Below are 25904 nucleotides of genomic sequence, written 5' to 3' on the forward strand. Positions count from 1 at the left end.
ACTAATAAATAAATTGATAATCCATAGTTTCTGCAGGTGCTTTTGTGGTCACTGTGGTCACTCTCCTACTCTACAACAAAGTATGAAAGATCAGTTAATTACATATAATATACTATATATCAATGGTAAAATGGTTATTTCCTCCTAGAACTGATATGCACTAGGTGTGATAAACTGTGGTTACAAATATTTAAACAAATATACTAATTTAAAAATGTTACTTCTGTGTATTTAAGATTATTTCCAAAAATGACTAAAGCTATGTCTATAAAATATAAAAACACTGATTCAAACATGAAAAATTTGATCCACCAACCATAGTTGCCTCAATAACCGTAAGTAACTGCTCTGATTTTCAGGCTGGACTGACTGATTTTTTTTCCCCCACTGAATTGACCAAATCGTCTGTGGAAATTGGTATCATGTTGAGACAACCCATGTTGCCACCCATAACTGCTTCATGCAGGAAACTGTATTTTTACACATTCTGCACCAATTAGCCATTAAACAATCTACAGAAACAGCATCAAGCAGAAGCTTGCTAACAAAGGCCAGAGCCTCAAGAGCATGTGCTTTCCTGAAGTCTTCACAAAAGGGCTCCTCCGCCCACTGCCCAGACCCTGCCCCCAGCACAATCAGGGGTCAGGGTGGAGGTTACCCTTGGCTAGGATCTGGCTGGGTGCCAAGAGGGCTGTTCAAAACAAATAAAAGCTCCTTCACAAAACTACAGCTGAAGTTACTTAATGTGCTTTGTATAGGGAGCCAAATGGTAATTTCCTGGAAAGATTCCTTTTTTTTTTTGAGATAGAGTCTCACTGGGTCGCCAGGCTGGAGTGCAGTGGCACGATCTCACCTCACTGCAACCTCCAACTCCCAGGTGCAAGTGATTCTCCTGCCTCAGCCTCCTGAGTAGCTGGGACTACAGGTGCCCGCCACCACGCTCCACTAATTTTTGTATTTTTAGTAGAGATGAGGTTTCTCCATATTGGCCAGGCTGGTCTCAAACTCCTGATCTCATGATCTGATCACCTCGACTTCCCAAAGCATTGAGATTACAGGCATGAGCCGCTGTGCCCGGTGTCTGGTAAGATCAGTTCTAAAGAAAATTGTGATTTTGTATCAGCTATATGCTTTCTTCTGTCAGAAAAGAAAAACCATACCAACTGAGGATTCTCTTTTTGCTGTGACCTATTCACATCAGGTGCTGTTGGTATCTCCAACTTCTACTTCTTTTTGGTCTTTGTTTTGTTTCATACTTAAAACACTTAATTTGCTCTGAACTTTTACATGTCTCACTGAATGCTCTTAGAAACAGACACGGTACAATTCTTACAGAAACATTTTTGAATGTGGCATGTGGCTGTTGTGGGATGATAATGGAAGCAGAAATAAACTTCTCTTCAACTTTTTCCCCCTATAAAGCAGTTACACCGTGTGAATACCAGGAAGCCACTCTCAGTTTACCAGGAGCCAGGGGGCGCATTAGCAGGTCTCCACTCCTAGTAACCTCTCCTAGCACTGTGCCTGGGATCTTCAGCAATGCTCTTTCATTATGTTTAATTGTCTTATGAAAAGAAAAAAACCAATATATCTATCTAGTTATTTCTTGGGGACTGCGTTCTAATGAATGAGAACAGCAGGTACAATTAAATATAGACTATGCTGACATTCTGCATTACAAATTCATCTGTGCACAACAGGAACATACTTAAGAGAAAACCACAATGCAATATAAAAGTTATTCTAATGACTCCATCACATAATAAAGGGTAGGCATCCAAATATTCTTGCAAAGCCTTAAATAAAATTAAACAACATAATTAGCCATCCTCAATGGCAGTTATTGCCTAGAGTCTCATGATTCGGTTCAGAATGGAGGCAACAAACGTGGCTTTCCTTCTTCAATAAAGGCAGGGGATCTGGGGCAGTTACGAGATTAATAACACGGTCAAAAAGGCCTGAGCTTCTCAATTCTCCCTCTCTTAATCCTTTCGTAGTAAGTAAAAGAGATTTCCTTCTAAAGTGGTGAATCTTAGATTCCTAACTGTGATATGTACATATTCTGGTCAGTGTTTAGGAAAAGCCAGGTCTGGAGGAATGTGTACCTGCACAACCTACTTCCCCAAGTCTAAGATACCACTGACTGTTAAGATTCCTCTTGACTATAAAAGCTTTTTGGGGAAAAAGGAAAGAAAACAAAGGAATACCACATTACACGCATAAATAAGATGTAAGACAGAAGACTTGACTTGGAGTGCTGTGTCCAGAAGACTAATCCTGGTAATTTGTTTTAAAGAAATAACAAAAAATTATGGTAGATAACACTTACTTGGCACTTAATATATACCAGGAACTGGGCTAAATACATTATTATCATATGCATTACCTCATTTAATTCTCATTATAACGCTTGAGATATGTACTATTATTAACCCCATTTTACAGAGGAGGAAATTGAGGTTCAAATTAATGAAATTACTTGCCCAAGGACACAAAACCAGAGGCTTCGACTAGTTAAGCTCTTGAGCCTTAACAAACTGCATTATATTTATGAGCTAAATCTTACTGAAACCAACAGGATGGATTATCCTAGCTTTGGCAGTGAATAGTTGGGTGATCTTGGGAATTTCACAAAGAAAATAGCCCAGATGTTTTAAGTTCTTTATACTCACAGGCTAATTTTTTAAGAAAAGGAGATGTAACAGGAAAGTTTGAGGAATGTTCTAACTATTCCCTCTCACTTAACCTCTTGCTTCTTTTCTTGAGAAACAATTATTTGATATAGTAATAGCTGTTATATGCCAGGTACGATGCTATGACCTCAAAGAAGTTAAGAAGCTGACCCAAGGTCACATAGCTAAGATGAATTAAGAGGAAGAACCAGAACTTAAACATGGGTCTGACCCTAAAACTAGAGCTTTTCCATTAGGCCACCAACCACTTTCCTATGACTTTTTCCTATGATATTTCCTATAACTAAGCAAGTGTTTTAGGCTGCTTGAGCCTTGATTTCTTCACCTAAGAATGGGGATACAATGATACCTCCTCAAAAGGTTATTATAACAAATAAAATTATACATACAATAGAGCTAACACAGTAGCACATACAAGGTACTCAATAAATGAAAATATTAGTAAAATGATTAATATTGTTATCGTTATGATTGTACCCAATCCAGAAGGAACTTAATCTTCCACCAGGAAAAGAGTAGATTGGATTTCCATGGTGCTGATCACCTTCAACCATGCCTTTAGAGAAAGGAAGAGACATGGAGAGCTCTTCCAACTGCTAAAGCTGTCTGTCCATTCTGCTTGGCAAAATGTCCCAAGGATAAATCTCTTACTTTAATACGAGAAAGGGGAACAAAAGATGACTTCTAATTTAGCCATATTACAAAAAGTTTCAGGAGAAAAACATTGTCCTCAGAAAATTATGATTCAATGTATCCATCCAACAAATATCCACTGGCATACAATCAATGCCATAAATTCCTCTACCAACAGAAATGACCCTATCATTCATCATACAGGTGCTCTCTCTCTCCCTCTGATAAGCTCCTAAACTTCAGGCTTGTGTCAGAGACAAAGCAATGATCAGAGCTATCTGTGGGGCTTGGTGAATCAAACATTCATCCACACTCTGGGGGCATCCTGCTGGGTGGGTGGACAGAAGCTTACCCTAATGGATACTATAAAGACTGGTGAGCCAAAACACACAACGATCACACAATCTGCTTCAAATCCCAACCCCCTGCAAGGCAGAAAGCTTTCAGAGATGGGGACTGGGGAAATAACTACCCTCTTCCATTTCCATTTGTTCCTTGAATGACACAGGACGTCTTTCCTTCTTTCTCCTCTAAGGCTTCCATCGATATTCATTTTCAGAATGGAAGAGGGTAATTTCCCTCTTACTGATTTCCTAAAAGGGATGACTCTGCCTTTGATCAAATCCTACCACAGAAGCATGGGAGAGAGAAAAACTAAGTCCAGGACAACCCTCTCTGATTAAGCTGTCCAGGGTCTGAATATAAGCAACTACAGAAAGATGATATATTCTCTTTTTGTTGTTTACATTAAGCTTTTAATTTTGAGATAACTAGAGATTTACATAGTTATCTCAAAGTTTACATTTACAATGGTAAGAAACAACCCAGAGACCTCCTGCGTACCCTCCACCCAGTTTCCCCTAATGGTAACATCTTATAAAACTATAGTATAGTATCACAACCAGGGTATTGACACTGATGGTCAAGATGGAGAACATTTCCATCACCATGAGGATTCCCCGTCTTCCTCCATTGTAAACATTGCCTCTGTCTCTCATCCTCTCATTAGCCCCTGGTAACCACTAACATGCTCTCTCCATTTCTATAATTTTGTCATCTCAAGAATATTATACAAATGGAATCATACACTATGTAACCTTTGTGACTGGCTTTTTCACTCAGCATAATGACCTGGAGATTCATACAGGTTGTGTGCATCAAGAGTTCACTCCTTTCTATTGCTGAGCAGTAATCCATGGTATAAACGCCCACAGCTTGTTTTTAACCATTCACCTGTTGAAGGACATCTGAGTTGTTTCCAGTTTTTGGCTATGATGAATAAAGCTGCAATAAACACTTGTGTACAGGTTTCTGTGTGAACAGAAGTCTTCATTTCTCTGGGATAAATGCCCAGGGATACAACTGCTGGGGTCATATGGTAGTGGCATGTCTAGCCTTTTTTTTTTTTTTTAAATATCAGCAGTGGAGGTGTATCATTTTACATTCCTACCAGCAATGTATTAGTGATCTAATTTTTCTGCATCCTCATTTGCTGTTGTTACTATCTTTTATTTTAGCCATTCTGATAGGTATGTAGTAATATCTCATGGTGGTTTTAATTTGCATTTCCCTAAAGGCTAATGATATTGAACATCTTTTTCATGTGCTTATTTGCCATCTGTGTATACTCTTCAGTGGAATGTCTCTTCGTGTCTTTGCCCATTTTCTAATTGGATTGTTTGTTTTTCTACCATTGAGTTTTGAGAGTTCTTTATATATTCTAGGCACATATTCTTTTAAAAGAATACTTTTAAGACATGTAGCGTTTCTTGTTTCTTGAAAATCACAACGTACTACAAAGATAGAAATACCCCGTGATCACCCAAGGTGAATAGAATGAAGGAACAATATGGGGAAAGAGGCTTAATTTCTCGAGATGTTCATTTGTGTGGGTAGTATCAGAGCTGGAGAAAAATCAACAACCTAGAGTCATAGTTTGTTTACCCTGTTAATGGGCTAAGTCTTTTTTTCTTTTCAAAAACATAAACATTCACAAGTTATAATCTACTGTAGCGGTGAATGTGATTAATATTTATTATATTTAAAGGACAACATGGAAATGATTTTTACACAGGAGATAAGGTGCTGTCAACACTAGCACTTGCATAACATAAATGCCTCCTTCCAGACCCATCTGATTAAACAGCCTCAGAGCTCAGGGAAGGAAGTACGCACATACTAGCTCTCTCATCATTACACATGGCAACATAAAACCTACTGGGAATGACTCCTTTTTTTTTTGAGACAGAGTCTCACTCTGTTGCCCAGGCTGGAGTGCAGTGGCACACTCTCAGCTTACTGCAAGCTCCGCCTCCCAGGTTCACATCATTCTCCTGCCTTAGCCTCCTGAGTAGCTGGGACTACAAGCGCCCACCACCATGCCCGACTAATTTTTTGTGTTTTCAGTAGAGACGGGGTTTCACAGTGTTAGCCAGGATGGTCTCAATCTCCTGACCTCATGATCCGCCCACCTCGGCCTCCCAAACTGCTGGGATTACAGGCACGAGCCACCGCACCCAGCCGGGAATGACTCCTTTTAAATTGACTTAGGTTACTCAAACACTAACCAGTTCTTTCAAAAAACTGTCTGGGGCCGGGCATGGTGGCTCACGTCTGTAATCCCAGCACTTTGGGAGGCCGAGACGGGTGGATCACGAGGTCAGGAGATCGAGACTAGCCTGGCTAACACGGCGAAACCCCATCTCTACTAAAAATACAAAAAATTAGCTGGGCGTGGAGGCATGTGCATGTAGTCCCTGCTACTTGGGAGGCCGGAGCAGGAGAATCATTTGAACCTGGGAGGCAGAGCTTGCAGTGAGCCAAGATTGTGCCATTGCCCTCCAACCTGGCCGCAGAGTGAGACTCTGTCTCAAAAAAACAAACGAAAACTGATCCTCCAGAAAGCAAAAATATGTCATAGGTTATTTCAAAATTCACTATAATGTATAGTTAAGCACAAATTATGTAGATCTCTATAAAAAAGACTGTTATAAAGCTTTATGCAAATTATATCTTTTAATAAATCATTAAAAATTAATCAGGTTAGTTTTCTATTGATAGCAATGCTTTCCAAGAATTCTTTTGTTTAAGAATCATTTTATCCAGAAAATAATCATTCCCTAATTTATTTTTGTCACAAATCCCAACTCTTACACGCACTAACATATTATTTTAACTACCACCTTGACATCGAAATTTCTTTCCTAAGGAATTCAAAGTCTTACCTCTACCAAACCATTTCTCTTTTCCCATTTAATAAATATAACAAAATAATTTTGGAATATAATACAAATATTCTTATAACATTTTTAATCTTAAAATTTATACTGATTTCACTTAAAGGACAATATCAAATATATAACATTTATCTGCCTACACTCTCTTGAACTGTTAACCTCTCACCTTCCAATTTTCTTCAAAATTCCTTCCTTAAAAAGGATGCCCTTAGATGGGACTGTCTTGTGCATTTTTTTGCAACTTCCTGTGAATCTACAATTATTTCACAATAAAAAGATTTAAAAAAAAAAAAGGTGTTCTCGCTTTCCATCCAAGTTCTGACTTTACACATCCTTATTATAATTCCTTATTAATTATAATACTTCATTTTCCGTGTCCCTGATACTTTAAAAACAGTTACCCTTAAAGACGCCTTTTGATTTGATTACATCAGTCTGGTTTAGAAAGCAACATTTTCTTAGCTAAGGTACATGGCTTTAATGCTCAATTATTTATTTTATACTTTAATCTCTTATCTTCAGTTGTAAAACATTTCATATTTCCTAGAATTTCCCCCTTTGAAGGAATACCTTAAATAATTTATATACATTAAGCACCTAGAACAGTGCCTGGTATAGAGTACATGCTTAATAAATAGTCATTATTGTTATTATTTTCATCACAAAATCTACTCTTGGAAATTCTCCCCTTTTCTCTTTCTTTTCCTTTATGTCTCTCTGCTTTGCTTTGTTCCCCACCTTATCAACATGTCACACTTCCTTCAGCCATGAAATCACAGAACCCAGAACCTTAGCTCTTGAAGGAATCTGAGTGATCACTCAGCTACTCTTTCATAGTATATATGAGGGAACAGAGGCAAAGAGAACAGGAGTGATCTGCCTTTCTGGGGTCACCCAGTGAGGCAGTCAGTCAGTAGGACTGAATTGGGAATGTCAAATAAATCCTTATTCCTTCTTAGAAACTGAGCTTTCAAAATTGTCCAACAGGTTAAGTCAGCTCTGCACATACGCAGTTCTTGGTAATATCTCTGGTGAAAAAATGGGCTTAACTATGGAAAGAACTGTCCAATTTCCAGATGTTTCAAATTGTGCCAATGATAACAGCAACTTCTAAGTTTCTGTTTCTCTCCGCACTATCCTCCCTTCTCTGACCCTGTCTCTCTCCTTCTGGCATTGCAGATATCCTTTAAACCACGAGGGTTGGTTTTTTTCTTGGGGTGGGAGTGTTGGCTGGCTGTTTTTTAAGCTACTGAGTTACTAGATCAAACCTAGGTAGGATTTGTCAGGAGCCATGAAGATACAGAAACAATGACAGAGTCACTAAGACCCTTCGAAAGAATGCTTTGTCCTTTTGGCAGGGGAAACTTCTTTCTAGAGTGTCTGCTGCACTGCTAAGATGTAAGAGGAGCTTTTCTCTCTAAGTCTGGTTTACTTTTTAATTTTGAAATTTGGTTTACTGAGGCATAATTTATACACAGTAAAATTCACTCACCCTTTTCAGATGCACAGGTCTTTGTTTGCTAAAAAACATGTATAATCATGTAACTACCACCAAAATCAAGATACAGAACATTTCCAACATACCAAAATGTTCCTTCATGCCTTTACAATCAACTCCTCCTCCACTGTTTGTCAACCAGTGACGGTGATGTTCCATCCCGTAGGATGGAAGATTGTATTTTGCTTTTTCCATGTATGTATTTTGCCTTTTCCAGAATGTCATATAAGTGGAATCACACAGCTGGTAACCCTTTGAGTCAGCCTCCTTCATTTAACATGAAGTATCTGATATTCATACATGTATCAGTAGCTCGTTTTATTGCTGAGTAATATCCCACTCTGTGGATCTATTACAGTCTGTTTTTCCATTTACCAGCTGAAAGACATTTGGGTTGTTTCCAGTTTGGAGATATTATGAATAAAGTCACTATAAAGAGTTGCCTAAAGTTTTTGTGTGGACATATGTTTTCATTTATCTTGGGTAAATATCTAGGAAGGGGACTGTTGAATCATGTTGCAAGAAATTGCCAAACTATTTTTCAAAGCAGCTGTACCATTTTGTATTTCTACCAGCAATGTATGAGAATTCTAATTGCTCTGTATTCTTGTCAGCACTTCATATTATCAGGTTTCTTGTTGTTATCTCTTTTCAGGGAAAGAAAGTAGCAAGAAGTATTTTTAGCATACTAAACTGTTAACAATTTAAGCAACCTTGACTCCTCTCTTTCTCTTAAAAGTCACAAGCAATGCATCAGGAAATTCTATCGACTCTACATTTAAAATATATCCAGAATCACCACTTCTCCCCATCTTTATAACTATCTCCCTGATCTGGGCCCCTGAAACTTACCTGAATTACCAAAACATTTTCCTAACAGCTGATTCTACCTTTGTCCCCCACACTCAGATACAGACACACTGGCCTCTCTGCTGTTCCACTAATACTCCAGGCACATCCTGTGGTGTCTACTCTAACTCTTCCTTATACATCTACTTGACTACTTCCTCCCCTTTTCAAGCCTTCCTTCCAAACTCATCTTCCCTGTGAGGTTTCCTGATTAATATGCAACCTACTCTTTGCCTCCCCTAAGTTAAATCTACTTTTTCTTTTTTATTACTAACAACCCTCTAACACACTCTGTATTTTACTTATTTATTGTGTATATTATTGTTTAAGGAACGTTTCCCAACCCACTCTATCACTGCTAGAACATGAGTTCTAGGATCATAGAAATCTTTTGTTTCACGTCTTGATGGGTTTCAAGTACTGTGAACAGTGCCTAGAACGTAGTAGGTATAAAATAAATCGCTGCTGAATGACCAAACTAACACTGGCTTTGGTATCTAAGGTAGCACTAACTGGAAAGTCTGTGTGAGGCCAGATTTATAAAAGAGAAAAGCCAAGGGTAGAAAATAAAATTTGTAACATGTACACTGAAACTACAAGGCTTAGTTTCTTTAAACACAAATCTATTTGGGCAGTGTTTGCCTACAGAATTTCTGCAAAAATGTATTTTTAAAAAGTTATCCTATTGGAGAAAGTAAATGAAACTAACCAGGTTCATACATACAAAAAAACTCCTGGCACACTAACTCTACAGGTTTTTTCTTTTCCTTCTATAAACTTCTGCATCTGTGTAAGATGGCTCCAGAATGATTGCCAATTTTATTTTCTTAATCTAAGTTATATTCTCCTTATCCTTGCATTTCTATTTTTTATCCTCAGGGAAAGACAGAGCAGTTACTCCTAGGGCATTCTCACATCTTCCAAAGAAATGGCATAGGTGTTAATCTTGTATTTATGTTTGATGCGGGTAATGATGGCTATGACTGGAGCTGTAGGTTTATTAATATGCAGGGCTCTCACCTCATTAGTGGCGACGTATGTTTTGAAGTGAAGCTGCGATATTTCCTGTAATGTTGGATCTGGCCTAACAGATTTTCTCACTGTTCATTTTCTTTGTTTTTACCCACAGTCAGCACATGCTATGCTTATAGTGCTCTCACATACGCCTTTTAATAAAGACAACTTTTCCACAGTGGTTAATTTGGTGGGCATTTCAAACATTTTTAATAATTACGTCCTCATATGGAATTACCATGTTTGGTTTATATTGGAGAAAAGATTTTCACAATTTTTGACTCAGTAATATAAAGTATAATAAACTCTCTCCCTGGCTTGGTTGTGGAGTGGTGTATTCTTATTAACTGAATAAAGTGATTATTTCATGGTTATAATAAAAACATGCCACATTCTTAGCATTCAACAGTTTATGAAGCCCCTGCACATATATCTCAACCAAATCTTAAAAAGAGCAAAATAAACAACAGTAACACCTGATTGAACATAACATCTGATGATCCATTATCAATAGCAACTGCTGTGCTTCAATTTCCAAAACAATTTCCAATTAACATAATATACTATCAAATAAACTAACTTTTACCAGACTAACAAGCCTCACGGGATGGGTAGTAGGTATGCCACTGCTTATTGCTCAGATTTCACTCTACTCTACAGTCCTCACTGGATATATACTATGGGAGAGACTCCAGGTTTTCAAGAGTTTGTTTGGAAGCCATTAACTACCTATAATAAATTCTGTAATATACTATTTATATATCCACTTTCTATAGCTAAAATCCAGAACCACTGTATTCCAAGGAGGCCATATAAATGTGAGAAATAGTTTGTTCTCTTTTCTCATTAGATACTGAACACGTTTCCATTTCTTAATCTTTTGAAATTTGTGCCCGTAAGTACAAAGCAATTTCTTTTTTTTTTTCTACTCTGCTTTTTAAGAACAGCATTAGAAAATGATGATTAGAGGAGAACACAGGTACTTAGACCAAGACAAAGGAGAAAGAGGTAAAGATCACTTATTAGTGGCGCCTGTAGTCCCAGCTACTTGGGAGGCGGAGGCAGGAGAATGGTGTAAACCTGGGAGGCGGAGCTTGCAGTGAGCTGAGACCCGGCCACCGCACTCCAGCCTGGGAGACAGAGCCAGACTCCGTCTCAAAAAAAAAAAAAAAAAAAAGATCACTTATTAGTATTTCTCTTTCACCATCTTCTTTTCACTATCCTCTCACAATGCCTAAACCAGGGTCCCCAGCCGCTGCAGAAGGACCCCTGTCTTTGATTTGACAATGTGACACATGTTCAGCTAGAATTCCCATCATCATTCATTTAGAGAAAGCAAAAATGAGTACATGTGCTTTTAAGAAGGAACGGCAATGAGCTTATATAGCAAAAGTGCATAAACAAGTATATTACCTATTTAATTGCCTTAGCTGAACTTAAAAGCTCTGATCTTTAATTGCCTGGTTGAACTGATCTAAAAAGCTACAATTTTTTAATCAAGAAGAAAATTAAATAGCTTTTTGGTAAATAAAAAGGCATCTTTAATCTTATTTTTATGGAATCCAAGTTATTAAATATGGACAAAACCTCTAAAATATTAAGTTAACAACTACTCAATCTAGGGTAAATTTCTCATTACAATGCTTTACAAAAGTCTTCAGGGACATCTGGCTTCTTTGACTCTTCAATAAAAACACATGCTTTTAAGTCTAGAAAGTAAAAGTTTCCATGAATAGCTGGGAAACTCAAAAGCTAAATATGAATATATTTAATGAGGTGTATTACCACAGCATATTTACTTCTGTAGTTGAGTGGCCATAACTACTGGGACATAACTGTTCATCTGCACTGCAATTCGTTAGTCTTTCCATCAAGGCAGATGTAGGTGCATACTCATTCACTGAAATTCCTTGAGAGGACTTGTCAGCCCTCTCCCACTGCTCCTAATCTGTCCCCAACAGATATCTTCCCACAACAAGTGGCATTTTATAGCAGGCTATTCTCTGTAGGAATTGGGCTGGCTGGCACCAACTGAAAAAATAAGTACAGGCCCAGGATTCCCTTTTGAAACCTCTATGCTCTCCATTAGTCAAACCACTGCAGCCCTTGTCCATCACTAACAAAAGAGCTCTTTCTTAGCCCAAGTTGCAACCAGGGATGAAAAGAAGGACCTGACAGGCTCTGGTCAACCAAGTTTGGTCACAGTGATCATAAAGTGATTATACTGAGAATCTGACCTTCGACATTATTTTAAGATCCAGACAAATCCAAAAACATGTCTATCAAGATCCCATTTCAAATGAAAATTTTAGTTATTTCCCCCAAACCCAGAGTAAAAATTAAAATTAAAAAAATTTAAATATAGGAATACGAAAGGTACATCAACTTATCAGCATGATTTCTAATTTTAAAGAAGAAAAATCAAGATAATGGCAGAATAACTAAAACGTATTTCCCTATCCACCATAGTTCTTTGTGCTACTAAGATTCCTTGCACAAAGTTACAGCTAGAGAGGGTTTTCATTATAAACCAGAATTAACCTGTATGCCCAGAGTACATGATGATCCTAACATTCACTTTCTAATAACACTCGAATTTCCATGGCACTGTCCGTTTAAAGAAAGCTTTGCTATTAAGAATGGATGTTTTCCCTTTAGTTCTTTTGTCAAATGGATGGCAGATGTCCATTTTAAAAAAATCAATAAAATTTTGAGAACTGACCATTGGGTTAATTCTTATTAAAATGGCTATCACCACTTTATGGGTTGCTGGGTGTGGGGAGGTAAAAGTACAGGGAATGGAAACAATATAAGTTATATAATGTTAAATATTGTTATCTCTTACTCTTGGTAGTCAAAAATGCTCAATTTTTCTTTCATCCATCAAATGTGTTTACACACTTATTTATACCCAGAGAAAGTAATACTAACAAAACTCGCTCTCCCTACACTTACCTTTGGTACCAACTATACTCTAGAAATGGAGTGGACTGGCTTTAAAAAGAAATCTAGTTTATGATTTCATTTAGTCAGAATAAATACCTTCAAAAACCTGAATATTTTATTTGTCAAAATCTAGATACCCTCATTAAAAAGAAGGAGGAGGATTTCAGAAGAGATGTGGAATCACTAGGATATTAAAACCACCACAAAAGAAAACAACCCGTAGTGACAGATATGACATCACAGTTGAAAATATCAGTTGTTTTCTCCATCTCACAGTTTACACTCTTTAAAAAAACTTTCCTTTAATCATATCTAACGTGTATGCTGTTCCATTCCCCAAATGCACACAAAGCTAAGATGAGCAGATGTGTAAAATTAAACAGCACTGTTAGTAACACTAGGCCTTGAAGTTGCTTTGTTATAGTCTCTTTCTCACTTAATAATTTGCTCCAAATGAATTAAGATATTTTGGGAACATTAAAAAAACAAAAGGAGATTCCTTTGGCAATATTCAACAGTTATCTGATTATTCTCTCATGTGTTCTGTTACTGGACAAGGGGACTATTCCTGATGCTTTCACCAATATCTTATTTAAAGTTTTACTTTTGGCCAGGTGCAATGGCTCACATCTGAATCCTAGCACTCTGGGAGGCCAAGGTAGGAGGGTTGCTTGAGGCTAGGGGTTTAACACCAACCTGGCCAACATAGCAAGATCCCATCTTTAAAAAAATTAAAAATAAAGTTTTTCTTTCCAGGTATGTGAAGCAATCTCTTAAGGAACAGTGTATGATACTATCTGAAACGTTAATAGAAGGAAGGATGTAACTGTACAGAAAGCAAAGGTTTTGCACTAACAAGAGTTAAGTAAGACAAACAAGATCCTGTTATTTTCAAATACTATGAAATATCTTTTTACAAGTTTGACAAAGGTGATTCACAAAAACACGCTACCAAGTTTATAATCTAAATGAGAGCAGTTGATGGAGAAAACAAGAAAAATAACATTTATAAAGCAGCCATCTTTTTGAGAACCAGGTATCAGCTGGCTTAAATGTCAGAACACTTACTCACTTTAAAAATCAAGGTATCTGGAGAGACCCAACCCCACCCAATTAAGCCCAAGCTTATAAGCCCAGCACATACCTCTATGTAAAATCTTTAAACTCCACAAATAAGTAAGGCCTTTAACAACCTAAATTTAAGAAAAAGAAAACAGCACAATTATCATTTGTGGTTTTTATAAGGAACTTTCCATATTTAAATATATCAACATTTTTTTTTTGAGACAGGGTATCACCCTGTCACCTATGCTGAAGTGCTGTGGGGTACAATCGCTGCTCACTGTAGCCTTGACCTCCTGGGCTCAAGCAATCCTCCCCCTTCAGCTGCCTGAGTAGCTGGGACCACATGTGTGTACCACCACGCCTGGCTATTTTTTTTTTTTCAGTAGAAACAGGGATCTCACTAATGTTGCCTAAGCTGGTCTTGAACTCCTAGGTTTAAGTGATCCTCCTGCCTCAGCCTCCCAAAGTGCTGGGATTATAGGCATAAGCCATCACGCCTGGCCTAACTCTTCCTTTAAAACTCTTGTCAATCAATAAGCATTTACTGAACATCTCCCATTTCTGTGTGAGGCTTTGCGGGAAAACCAAATGCAAAAGCCACAGTTCCTACCTTTAATGAGCTTATAATCTTCTGAAGATAAGGTACTCCAAATGAAAGAAATAAGTGCATGTGTATATAAAATAATCTGGAAGTACCTATGCTGCATTCATAATGATGCTAAGCCAGGCAAGGAGACAGACAGGAAAAAGGGACAATGGCTTTCTTAATTTTCTATACTTCTCTGTGTAAAACTTTTTCTGAAGTCAGGACACTTATGACCAAGGAGAAACTTTTCCTCTGAGACAGGATCTCACTCTGTTGCCCAGGCTGGAGTGCAGTGGTGCAATCATAGCACACTGTAACCTCAAACTCCTGGGATCAAACAATCCTCCCATCTCAGCCTCCTGAGTAGATGGGACTACAGGTGCACACCACCACACCCTGCTAATTTTAAAATATTTTTTGTAGAGATGTGATCTTGTTTTGTTGTCCAGGCTGGTCTTGAACTCCTGGCCTCAAGGGATCCTCCTGCCTTGGCCTCCCAAATCCCTGGGACTACAGGTGGGAGTCACCATGCCTGGCCTGGAGAGACATTTAAAAAAAAGTCAACTGATGAAATAAGGCAGTGGGTAGAATAGAAACTGCTTTTCCCATCAGGAGTCAGAAAGGCTTACTAAGGTGTTGTGTCTTGAGTAATGGATTTAACTTAAATGAAAAAAAGAGAAGGAAGTGTTTAGGTCAAGGTAAAAATATATAATCAAAGTATTGGGGCAATATACTCTTCCAAAATATCAAAGTCATGAAAGACAAACACTGAGGCATTAGAGAGACATGACAACCAAATGCAAAGAATAAGCCTAGACTTCCAGAACCAGAATTTTTTTTCTTTGGTCTATACAGGGTATTATTTGACAATTGGTGAAATTCAAATAAGGGCTGTTGAGTAGATAATAATATTGTATCGATACTAGTTTCCTGATTTTAATCAGTGATTATGTAAGATAAAGTGTTTGTTCTTAGGAAATAGATACCTAACATATTTTGGGATAAAGGCCGTGGTATCTGTAACTTATTCTCAAATGTTTCAGGAAAAAATATGTTTACAGATTTTTAACCAAATGTGGTTAACTGTTAACAACTAGGGAATACAGGTGAAGCATCTGTGGGAATTTTTTGTATTAGTCTCACAACTTTTCTATAAGTTTAAAATAATCTCAAAACAAAAATGTCCCCCCAAATTTATAAAGTATATTGGAGTAGGAAAGAACGAAGTATATCAAGATGGTCCTCACAAGCCAGTCTGGCTGGTGCAAAGCATATATGTTGACAAGGCAAGGTATTAAAAAGGCGAGTCAAGGAAATAAAATGAGAAAATACAAACATCTGAATTAGATTTGCAGTTTTCACTTTCATAGCGTGAGTTAAGAGTAATTAGTTGAATGAGATACTGAAAAAAAGGTGTTTTCATGACCCTAAGTATATGGGTTACAAGTACTCCCTTCTATGTGGAAAATTTAATCAGTGGTCACCATTAAAAACTTTAAAAATCTTTACATATAAATTGCTGTAAAAGGAAATGCACATGTTTTATTCATAACCATTGACCCTATATGCACATGAGTGTGAACTTACCAATTTCAAGGTTGACTATTCATAATTTGACACCAGATACACTGAACAAATCACTACTAGTCAAAATTTACTGTAAGATTTAAAAGTATTCATCATTATAGAGAATTCTGGGTAAGTCAGGACTATAAGAACAAGAAAACCTACCATTACCATGAGAAGTAACTGAGTAGTTTACATATCTTGAAAGTGGTAAGAAGAGTGTTAGGGGCTAAATATGCAAGGATTTGAGTTGATCAAGGAAGCCTAAGAGCAACTGTAAAATAAGAAATGCAATGGGAGAAAGCCAATTTCCAAAAGATCTAGAAGACAAAATCTATATCAATTAATACTGAGCAGAGGTTAACATATTTTAATTGTTCTCAAAGGGTGCAATGTGCTCCTGAAAGATTTGCTTACATAGATTCATCAATTCCAGTATATGTTTGTCTATTCTAAGAGAACAGTATACATTTTTATAGCAAATGACTTCTTCCAGAGTTTGGAAATAACTGGCATTACAATAAAACACATGTATTCTGGACAGGAAGACAATACAGCAAGAAAATATCAAAATATTAATAATGATAATTTTATCACAGAAGGAAACATAACAAAAATATTTCTTTAAATGTTTATAAAAAGTAACATCCATAATGATAACAATTTTCTCTCTGAGTGATAGGAGGAGGTCATCTTATTTAGCATGGAGGTGATCATCTTCTCCGTTCTGAGGAAGTAGGGTTAAAATTTTCAACTTAGAAGCTTAGCTGCATGTTATAAAAACTATCCATTAAAGATAGCTCACCACTAAAAATTGGTTCCATACAAAATGAATTTTCAGAAAACATGTAAGGGAAGGCAATCCAATATATTCTGATTATCAGGTAGAAAAAGTAAAACAAATGCTGATTTTATAATGTTTGCTAAAATTATTCACTCTGTTAGAGATTCAAAAAGAAAATATTCTTATTCTTTGTCAAAATACACTATATTTTCCTTTAGAAACATGTAAATTCTGGTGAAAAAGGAGCTAGAAATCTGTGAACTGAAAAATCTAAAGGATATTATTGGTATTCAGTAGGCTGGGTTTCACAACAATGACTTGACAAAGCCTTGACACTAAAAGTACTTATATCTGTTGTCAATCACTCGCTCCTTGACATGTCAAGTGTACCTCCTTTCAGGGACAACTTCAATCAACATTAGCACTCAAAATACAGTACACAATGTCACTGATTCAGAAATGAGAAGAAAAACAGAATGTATTAGGTGGCAGGGAAAGGCAGAAAGGCATTCATTCCTCTTTATAGGAGACCATATTCAAATGGATAGTAGAGAAAAACCACTGAATCACTGAGCAAGTTGGAAGGCTGAAACCAGGTATGTATAAATTCCTTTGGGGCGGGGAAAAAAAAAACTCTCTTGCCATACATTTTACAGGAGAAAATTTGAATAACATATCACAGAGGTCGACAGAGGTCCATGCTGTAATGAACCTTGGACCTATGAATCTGCCTTGCATGCCAGATTATTAGACCCTGGAAAATAAAGTTAATTTGGGAAAAGAGAGATACCTAAAGAGATGAAACGAATCTGAAGCAATTGTGTTGCTCCATTATTTTCTCATTCATAAGTCTCTTTTTTTATTTTTTAGCCTAGCTCTTTCTTTCACTCTTGCCTCTATTTTTTTTTTTTTTTCTCATTCTGTTAGGAGAACACACTGAGAAAGCAAGGGGTCTGGTGTCAGACAGCCATGTGTTCAAATTTGTACTGACTAATTAGATGATAACTCTGGGCAAGCTGGTTAACTTTTCCAAACCTCATCTTGCATGTGCACAGAGTATGTCCAATAATCCACACTTTACATGGTGGCTGTAAAGGCTAAATGACATAATATTTGTATAGACAGCATGCATTAGTGATTAGCACAGGAAGTATTCAATATACACTGATTTTCCCACTCTCTCTCTCTGATTCTGTTGCTTTTCACTTGGCAATAGCACCCTTGTGCTTTCTTGGCCTCAATGAGGGAACTCAAGGGAAAGATGTTGATGCCATCATCTTCAGTACACTTTTGGAGAGATGACCAAGGATACTGGGAACACAATCAGACTATGGGAATATTTAGTTTACACACCATAACCCACAGCCCATCAATTTGCTAGTCTTATTTTGACTAGTACAACCCTCCTAGTGTCAGGTATTAGCCATGGGCCAATCTGGTGTTCGTCAGCTGCAACAAATGATAATCCAAATTTGTAGCCTATTCAGGATACATTAAAAAAAAAAAAAAAACACTTTGGAGGCATTACATAAACCCAGGCTCCTGCAGAATTTATAAAAAGTGGCAGACAAAAAGCAAAATTATTAAAAGCATTTCTTCTACTGCAGCTGTAAGTAGTTTTCATTACTATGACCTGATGAGTCATCAAAGCTGGAGAAATTGGACACATATTTAGGGGGAAAAACCCCTAATAAAAAAAAACGTAAGGGCAAATATAAACAATCCTTTGGAGTAGCACTTACTTTAATGCCTTTCACTAAAATAATTTGTGTCATATTTTCATTCACTTAATAGGCAAGCCCTGTATTTGACGCTGAATTATTTTTTCTGCTGACTCTATTCACTTCAGTCTTCCTACTCCAGTAGAATTGAAAAGATTGGTGGCCTTGTGTGGATGCCCTAAACAAGAGGGAAGTAAGATTTATGAAGTTCAGGAAGAACATGCTTCTCTACTGAAGATGGGAGATTTCTATTTTTGCCAAGTTCCATAGATAATTGAGTATATAGAACTTGTATACCTTTTTCTTTTTCAATTGGTATCCTTGCCTTTTTTTGCCCTTTATTATACATGTGATTAAACTTTACAGCCAAGAACTGCCAAAAGCCACAAAGCATTCACTCTCTCCTGGGATTAGAACAGGAAATGAAACATTTTTATTTTCATCTAAAATAGTGATTTAAGTACTCAAATTTCATACTAATCTACCTACACATGTAGATGAGAAGCTACTTAGCAGCAATAGCATCAGAAAAGAAAGTTCTCATCACCCAAGGCAGTTCACACTAATAATTAGAAAGAAAAAAGGAAAGCTGTGAATTACAATGAACTAAGACTAAATAAGTGTCCATGTTGGATTAAAGAATTTGAGTTGTCAGTTTGATGCATAATGAATGTGAAAATCAGCCAATTAATTATATGGTACATGGTACAATCACTTTGTTCTGCAATAAACCACTGAAATTATCATAGTGCCTTTAGTTTAGCAATTGATTACTATTACATCACCCCATGACTTCTCTCAGACACTGTTTAACCTATATTATTATAAATGTGAAATATGGAACTTATGAGAACATTATAGTAACGTTAGTTTAATTTCATCAGTATATTAGTGTATATAGAAAATACACGAATATGGAAAAACTGCTTTAAATCACAAAGGGAATAAATTTCTAGATATAGTTGATGAAAAAATTTAAAACCAAGAACATAAAAAGACTGCAAAAAATCTTTACTAATACTACTTTGTTCTTAACAAATTAGTGTTTTCTTGTAGACTGCTTTAATAACTCAGACTTTTTAAGTATTTGTGAAACATATGCTAATCATAACTACAAAATATAAAAACAAAACAAAAAAGGAATTTTTTTTTTTTAAGAACAACTTGGAAATTTTACAAGTCAACAAGAACAGCAAGGTCCCTGCAAACACATGAAACTAGAACAGGTTGGAATACATAAGTGTGTGACTACATTATGACGGTAGGTGGGCTGGTCTATGAAAAGAAGAAAGAACAAAACAGGAGAAAGTCAAGAAGGTCTTGGGAGCCAACTGGGATTGAAGAACAAGAAAAGACATTGAGAATATAAGAGTGAGCTTGATTAGAAGGATTAAATCACTCAAATTTCCTAAAACTGAAGCCATATACTTACTGCTACTGCAATTCTTCCAAGGACGTGTTCTGGCATTTTCCTATATACATCCAAAGATCCCCCTGTAGAGATAAACATGCCATATTACTACAAATGAAACTACCAGAACAATGCACTGGGCTCCTCCTGTGTATTCACTGTGAGACTATGTTTTTACACTTCCTACACCACACATTGGATGTGTAGTATAAAACTTTTTAGTCCAATGTTTTTTATAACATAATCATACTTCCTGATGAAGTATAACTAGATATTTTCATTTTATTCTGAAGTGTATAGTTGCATACATGACAAACTGAAAGAAACTAGTCAAAGGCAAGCTAAGAAACTATACTTTATATAAACTTAAATACATACACAAAATTATAAAGATCAATATGACAATTACATTTAAGTGCCTGCCTTTTGTAACAGTTTTTCTCAAATGTAAATCAGGGTAACATCTTACAATTTTCACATTAATCCAACAAAAGCTGGAATATATACAGAGAACCACTACTTTGCTCATTAATGATATGATTATGAGATCTATTTTAATGATATGTAATCATCTTTCTTTAAGAGTCAAATTGAGGTATACAGTCTTTCAGTTCTATAAAAAAATTATTTCAGAGTATTTGACAAATATTTTTACATGCATATAGACACATGCATATATTATATATATGGCTACTGGCTTTATATTTATCCCATTTAAAGCAGATACAGAAAAATGATCACTCTTAGTTAACCTTTACTTGTAGTTTGCAGATTTGAACAAGAAACTGGGAAACCAAAGTGTAACTAAACATTACACTTTGGCTCTGGGTGCTACTGGGAAGATAATGAAAAAACATCTGATATGAACTGAACCATCCTTATTTACTAAAATGACATTTTTATTACAGATGTAGTAAAAGTGAGAATACAGCAGAAAAACATTTTATGTTCTCATTAATCTTTCAGATAAATTGGCAGTATGAAGGATAAACAGAATAAAAAAAGATCAAGCTTTACATGCTGGTATTTGCAAGACTGACAAATGCAGCTTATTGGACCAATCCCTTATGAAGTGAATGACCTGAATGGCTTAAAACTAGGAGGTGAAAATCCATCCAGATGTACCGGTAACAACTTCTAAGAGAAATCACTTTTACAAAGGATATAAATCAGGGCTTAATTAACTAAATGGACAATGGTTTCAACAAGCTAAACCCAAAAAACAAAGATTACCTTACCACCATCATCAGTAGAAGAAGCCAAAAAGGAATCTAATTTTGAGGTAGTTCACTGGTTTTTAACCTCAGTTAGACCTGCTTTCCTTAACTATCCATATGGCTAAATCTTTACACAGCTGGCTCTGTGCCATCACTGATTCATCTTGTCCTTTTCATGTCCATTAGAGAAAAATGTCATCAGTGAAAAAACGATGTGGCAGATCCACTCAGGATTAAGAGTTCCTGTTAAGTTTGATGAGTTCTTTTTCTGTAATTCAGTAATTCTTATCAGGTTAAAAATGGCAGAGGGGGTTGGTTTAATTTTTCTCTGTTTTATTATCATTTCTATCCTTCAGATCTATCAAAAATGGCAACTCTTAGACCTATCAAACATTTGTGCAGAAAAGGACATTAAAGATCAGTCCAGCGACCTTACTTGACAGGTGGGGAAAATAATCCCAGCGATGTGAATGTTCTAGTTAAAGCCAAGAGTCAGCTGATGGCAGAGCTCAGAGAAGACCTGAACCTTTGAAGTTTCAGAAGTTAAAGATTTAAAAGGTGGCCAGGCACAGTGGCTCACACCTGTAATTCCAGCACTTTGGGAGGCCAAGGTGGGAGGATCACTTGAGGTCAGGAGTTTGAGACCAGCCTAGGAGATATGGTGAAACCTCATCTCTACCAAAAAAATTAAAATGAGCTGGGCAAGGTGGTGTACACTACTCTGTAGTCCCAGCTACTCAGAAGGCTGAGGCAGGAGAATCACTTGAACCTGGGAGGCGAAGGTTGCAGTGAGCAGATTGCACTACTGCACTCCACCCTGGGTGACAGAGCGAGACCTTGTCTCAAAAAAAAAAAAAAAAAAAAATTAAAAGGTTTCCCCATGATGTCACATAGCTTGAGAATCACATGTGAACCTTTTGCAGTTTAAAAAGTCTCATGCAATGTGATACTACTATGATGCAAACTGACAGAACTTAATTTTAGCTGAGATGGTGGTATTCAAGGCATTCAGAAACTCATTCATCTGTGGCTCGGCAGGTTTGAACTTTTTGCTCGTGATTCCAAAGTTACTGGTTTGTTCTCTGTGATCTGTCACTTTTCTTTGTTCCTTGAAGTCATATGTAACCAAATAGAATTCTGAAGTAGAAAAGTATAATAACTGAAATGAAAATTTATTAGAGAGGAACAACAGCATATCTGAGAAAGCAGAAGAAAGAATCAAAGGGGGTAAAGATAGGTCAATGGAGATTATCCAGTCTAATGATGAAAAGAAAAGAAAATGAAGAAAAGTGAACACATTCTCAGAGACCTGGAGAACACCATCCAGCATACAAACATATGCATAACGAGAGATTAGAAAGGGAGGAGAAAAGGAAGGAACGGAAAGAATATTTGAGAAAACAATGACCCTAAACTTCCTAAATTTGATTTTAAAAAGTGAATTTACACATCCAAGAAGCTCAGTATACTTCACCTAGGATGAACTCAAAAGAGATCTATACCTATACACATTATTATCAAACTATCTATAGCCAAAGACATAAAGAAAATCTTGAAAGCAGCAAGAGAAGTGACATTTCAATTACAAATAATCCTCAAAAAGATCAAGAGCTGATTACTCATCAGAAACCACAGAGGTCAGAGGCAGAGGAATGACATATTTGAACAGCTGAAAGAAAAAGATTGTAAACCAAAAATTCTATATCCAGCGAAAACTACTTTACAAAACTGAAGGAGAAATTAAGATACTCTCAAATAAACTGGAAAATTTATCTCAGAATACTGAGAATTAATCATTAGTTGACCTGCCCTACAAGAAATAAAATACAGTCTTTCAGACTGAAGGATATTTAGGTTGAAGTTAAAAGACAGTAACTCAGATCCACATGAAGAAATAAAGAACACTGGTAAAGGTAACTGCATAGGCAAATATAAAAGACAGGATAAATGTATGTTTTGTTTGTATCTCTTTTGTTCTCCTATATGACTTAAGAGACAACGGCATAATTTTAAGTTTGTTTTGGACACACAATGTGTAAGAATGTAACTTATATGACAATAACAGCATAAAAGAGATGAGAAGAAATTGAGCGATACTGAAGCAAAGTTTTTGTATATTATTATTATTATTATTTTTTGAGATGGAGTCTCACTCTGTCGCCCAGTCTGGAGTGCAGTGGTGCGATCTCGGCTCACTGCAACCTCCGCCTCCTGGGTTCAAGCTATTCTCCAGCTTCAGCCTCTCGAGTAGCTGGGATTACAGGCATGCACCACTGCATAGAGATGGGGTTTCACCAAATTGGCCAGGCTAATCTCGAACTCCTGATCTCAGGTGATCTGCCCACCTCGGCCTCCCAAAGTGCTGGGATTACAGGCATGAGCCACCATGCCCGGCCTTTTGTATACTATTAAAATAAAGTTAGTATTAATCTGAAGTAAATTGTTATAAGTTAAGAAGTTAATTGTAATCCCTAGGGCAACATTAACAATATAACTCAAAAAAATAGAGCAGAAGAAACCATGAGAAATTTAAATGGTACATTTGAAAATATCTATTTGACACAAAAAAAGCAGTAACAGAACATGAAAGGCATGACGTATAGAAAACAAATAGAATGGGAGAGATATATCTCACCTTGTTAGTAATTAAATTAAATGTAAAAGGTTTAAGCACTCTAAGTAAATAAGAGATTGGCAGAATTAATTTTTTAAAAAATGATCCAACTATATGCTGTCTACAACAGAGATATTTTACATTTAAAGACACAAACAGGTTGAAAGATGATGAAAAAAGATATACTATTCAAATAGTAACCAACAGGGAGCTGGAGAGACTATACTAGTGGAAAAAATAGTCTTTCAGATAACTACTATTAAATATTGTTACTAGAGACAAAGACATTTTCTAATGATAAAAGGATCAACCAACCAAGAAGATACAACAATTATAAACACGTATGCACCTAGCATGCATGCCAAAATATATGAAACATAAACTGAAAGAACTGAAAGGAGAAACAGACAACTCAAAAATATTAGTTTTTCAGACTTCAATATCTCACTTTCAGAAAAGGACAAAACTACACAGAAGATTAATAAGAAAATACTGAACAGTATTATAAACCAATCAGAATTAACTGACATGAAAAGGATACTTCACTTAACCACAGGAGAATACATTCTTCTCAAGTGCATATATGTGGAAATTAAACAGCACATACCTAAATAAAAATGGGTCAGAAAGAAATCACAAGAGATTTCTGTCATAGAAAAATGGAAAATACTTTGAGATTAATGAAAATAACACAACATACCAAAACTTCTAGGATGCAACTAAAGCCATGCTTAGAGGAAAATTTATAACCTACATTAAAGAAGAAAGATCTCAAATCAATATCCTAACTTTCTACCTTAAGCAGAAGGAGAACATCAAGCTAAAACTAAACTCAAAGAAAGCAGAAAAAAAGAAAATAATAAAATTAAAGTAGAAATAAAACAGAGAATAGAAAAAAAAATAGAGAAAATCAATGAAACCAAAAGTCGGTTTCATTTTAAATGAAAAAAATTTTTTTGGCCGGGCATGGTGGCTCACACCTGTAATCCCAGCCCTTTGGGAGGCCGAGACAGGCAGATCACCTGGGGTCGGGAGTTCAAGACTAGCTTGACCAACATGGAGAAACCCTGTCTCTACTAAAAATACAAAATTAGCTAGGCGTGGTGGCGCACGCCTGTAATCTCCGCTACTCCGGAGGCTGAGGCAAGAGAATGGCTTGAACCTGGGAGGCAGATGTTGCGCTGAGCGAAGATTGTGCAGTTGCGCTGAGCCGAGGTTGTGCCATTGCACTCCAGCCTGGGAAACAAGAGCGAAACTATGTCTCAAAAAAAAAAATTTTTTTTTTTTTTAAACAGAGAAACTGACAAACTTTTAGCTATACTGACCAAGAAAATAAGTGAGGAGACTCAAGAAACTAAAGTCTGGAGTGGAAGAGGGAACATTACTACCAACTCTGCAGAAAAGGATTATAAGAGAATTTTCAGAACAACTGTGTATCAATAAATTAGAAAACCTAGATGAAACAGATTAATTCTGAGAAAAACACAAACTACCAAAACTGACTCAAGAAAAAATAAAAAATCTGACTAAACCTGTATATAAAGTGATTGAGTTGGTAATAAAAAAAACTAACCACAAATACTATTCAGCTTTTAAAAGGAAGAAAAACTCTGATACATACTACAACATGGATGAACCTTAGGACATAGTGCAAAATGAAATAAGCCAGACACAGTAAGACAGACACTATGTGATTTCAATTATATGAGGTACCTAGAGTAGCCAAATAGAGACAGAGTATAATGCTGTTTGCCAGGGGCTGGGAGCAGGGGTGAACGAAGAGTTTTTATTTAATAGGTATAGAGTTCCAGTTTTGCAAGATAAAAAGAGTTCTAGAGATGGATGGTGGTAACAGTTGCACAACCATGTTAATGTACTTCACGCTGCTGAATTACACACTTAAAATGGCTGACACAGTCTGAATATTTGTCCCCTTCGAAACTCATGTTGAAATCTCATTCCCGCCAGGTGCGGTGGCTCAAGTCTGTAATCCCAGCACTTTAGGAGGCCGAGACGGGCGGATCACGAGGTCAGGAGATCGAGACCATCCTGGCTAACACGGTGAAACCCC

General features: G+C 36.6%; 1 protein-coding gene across 2 annotated transcripts in view; it reads right to left on the reverse strand.

The window, feature by feature from the left end:
- Positions 1-25904, reverse strand: part of MAP2K5 (mitogen-activated protein kinase kinase 5) — a 268480-nt gene that overhangs the window by 129978 nt on the left and 112598 nt on the right. For both annotated transcript variants that reach the window (XM_011940344.1, XM_011940343.1), the window contains exons 12-13: positions 20024-20085; positions 14014-14062 (exon numbers count right to left, since the gene is read on the reverse strand). In XM_011940344.1, the coding sequence (XP_011795734.1) occupies positions 14014-14062; positions 20024-20085 (111 nt within the window). The remainder of the gene's footprint in view (positions 1-14013; positions 14063-20023; positions 20086-25904) is intronic.

Source organism: Colobus angolensis, unplaced genomic scaffold (genome assembly GCF_000951035.1).
Source record: "Colobus angolensis palliatus isolate OR3802 unplaced genomic scaffold, Cang.pa_1.0 Scaffold19, whole genome shotgun sequence".
Lineage (NCBI taxonomy): Eukaryota > Metazoa > Chordata > Mammalia > Primates > Cercopithecidae > Colobus > Colobus angolensis.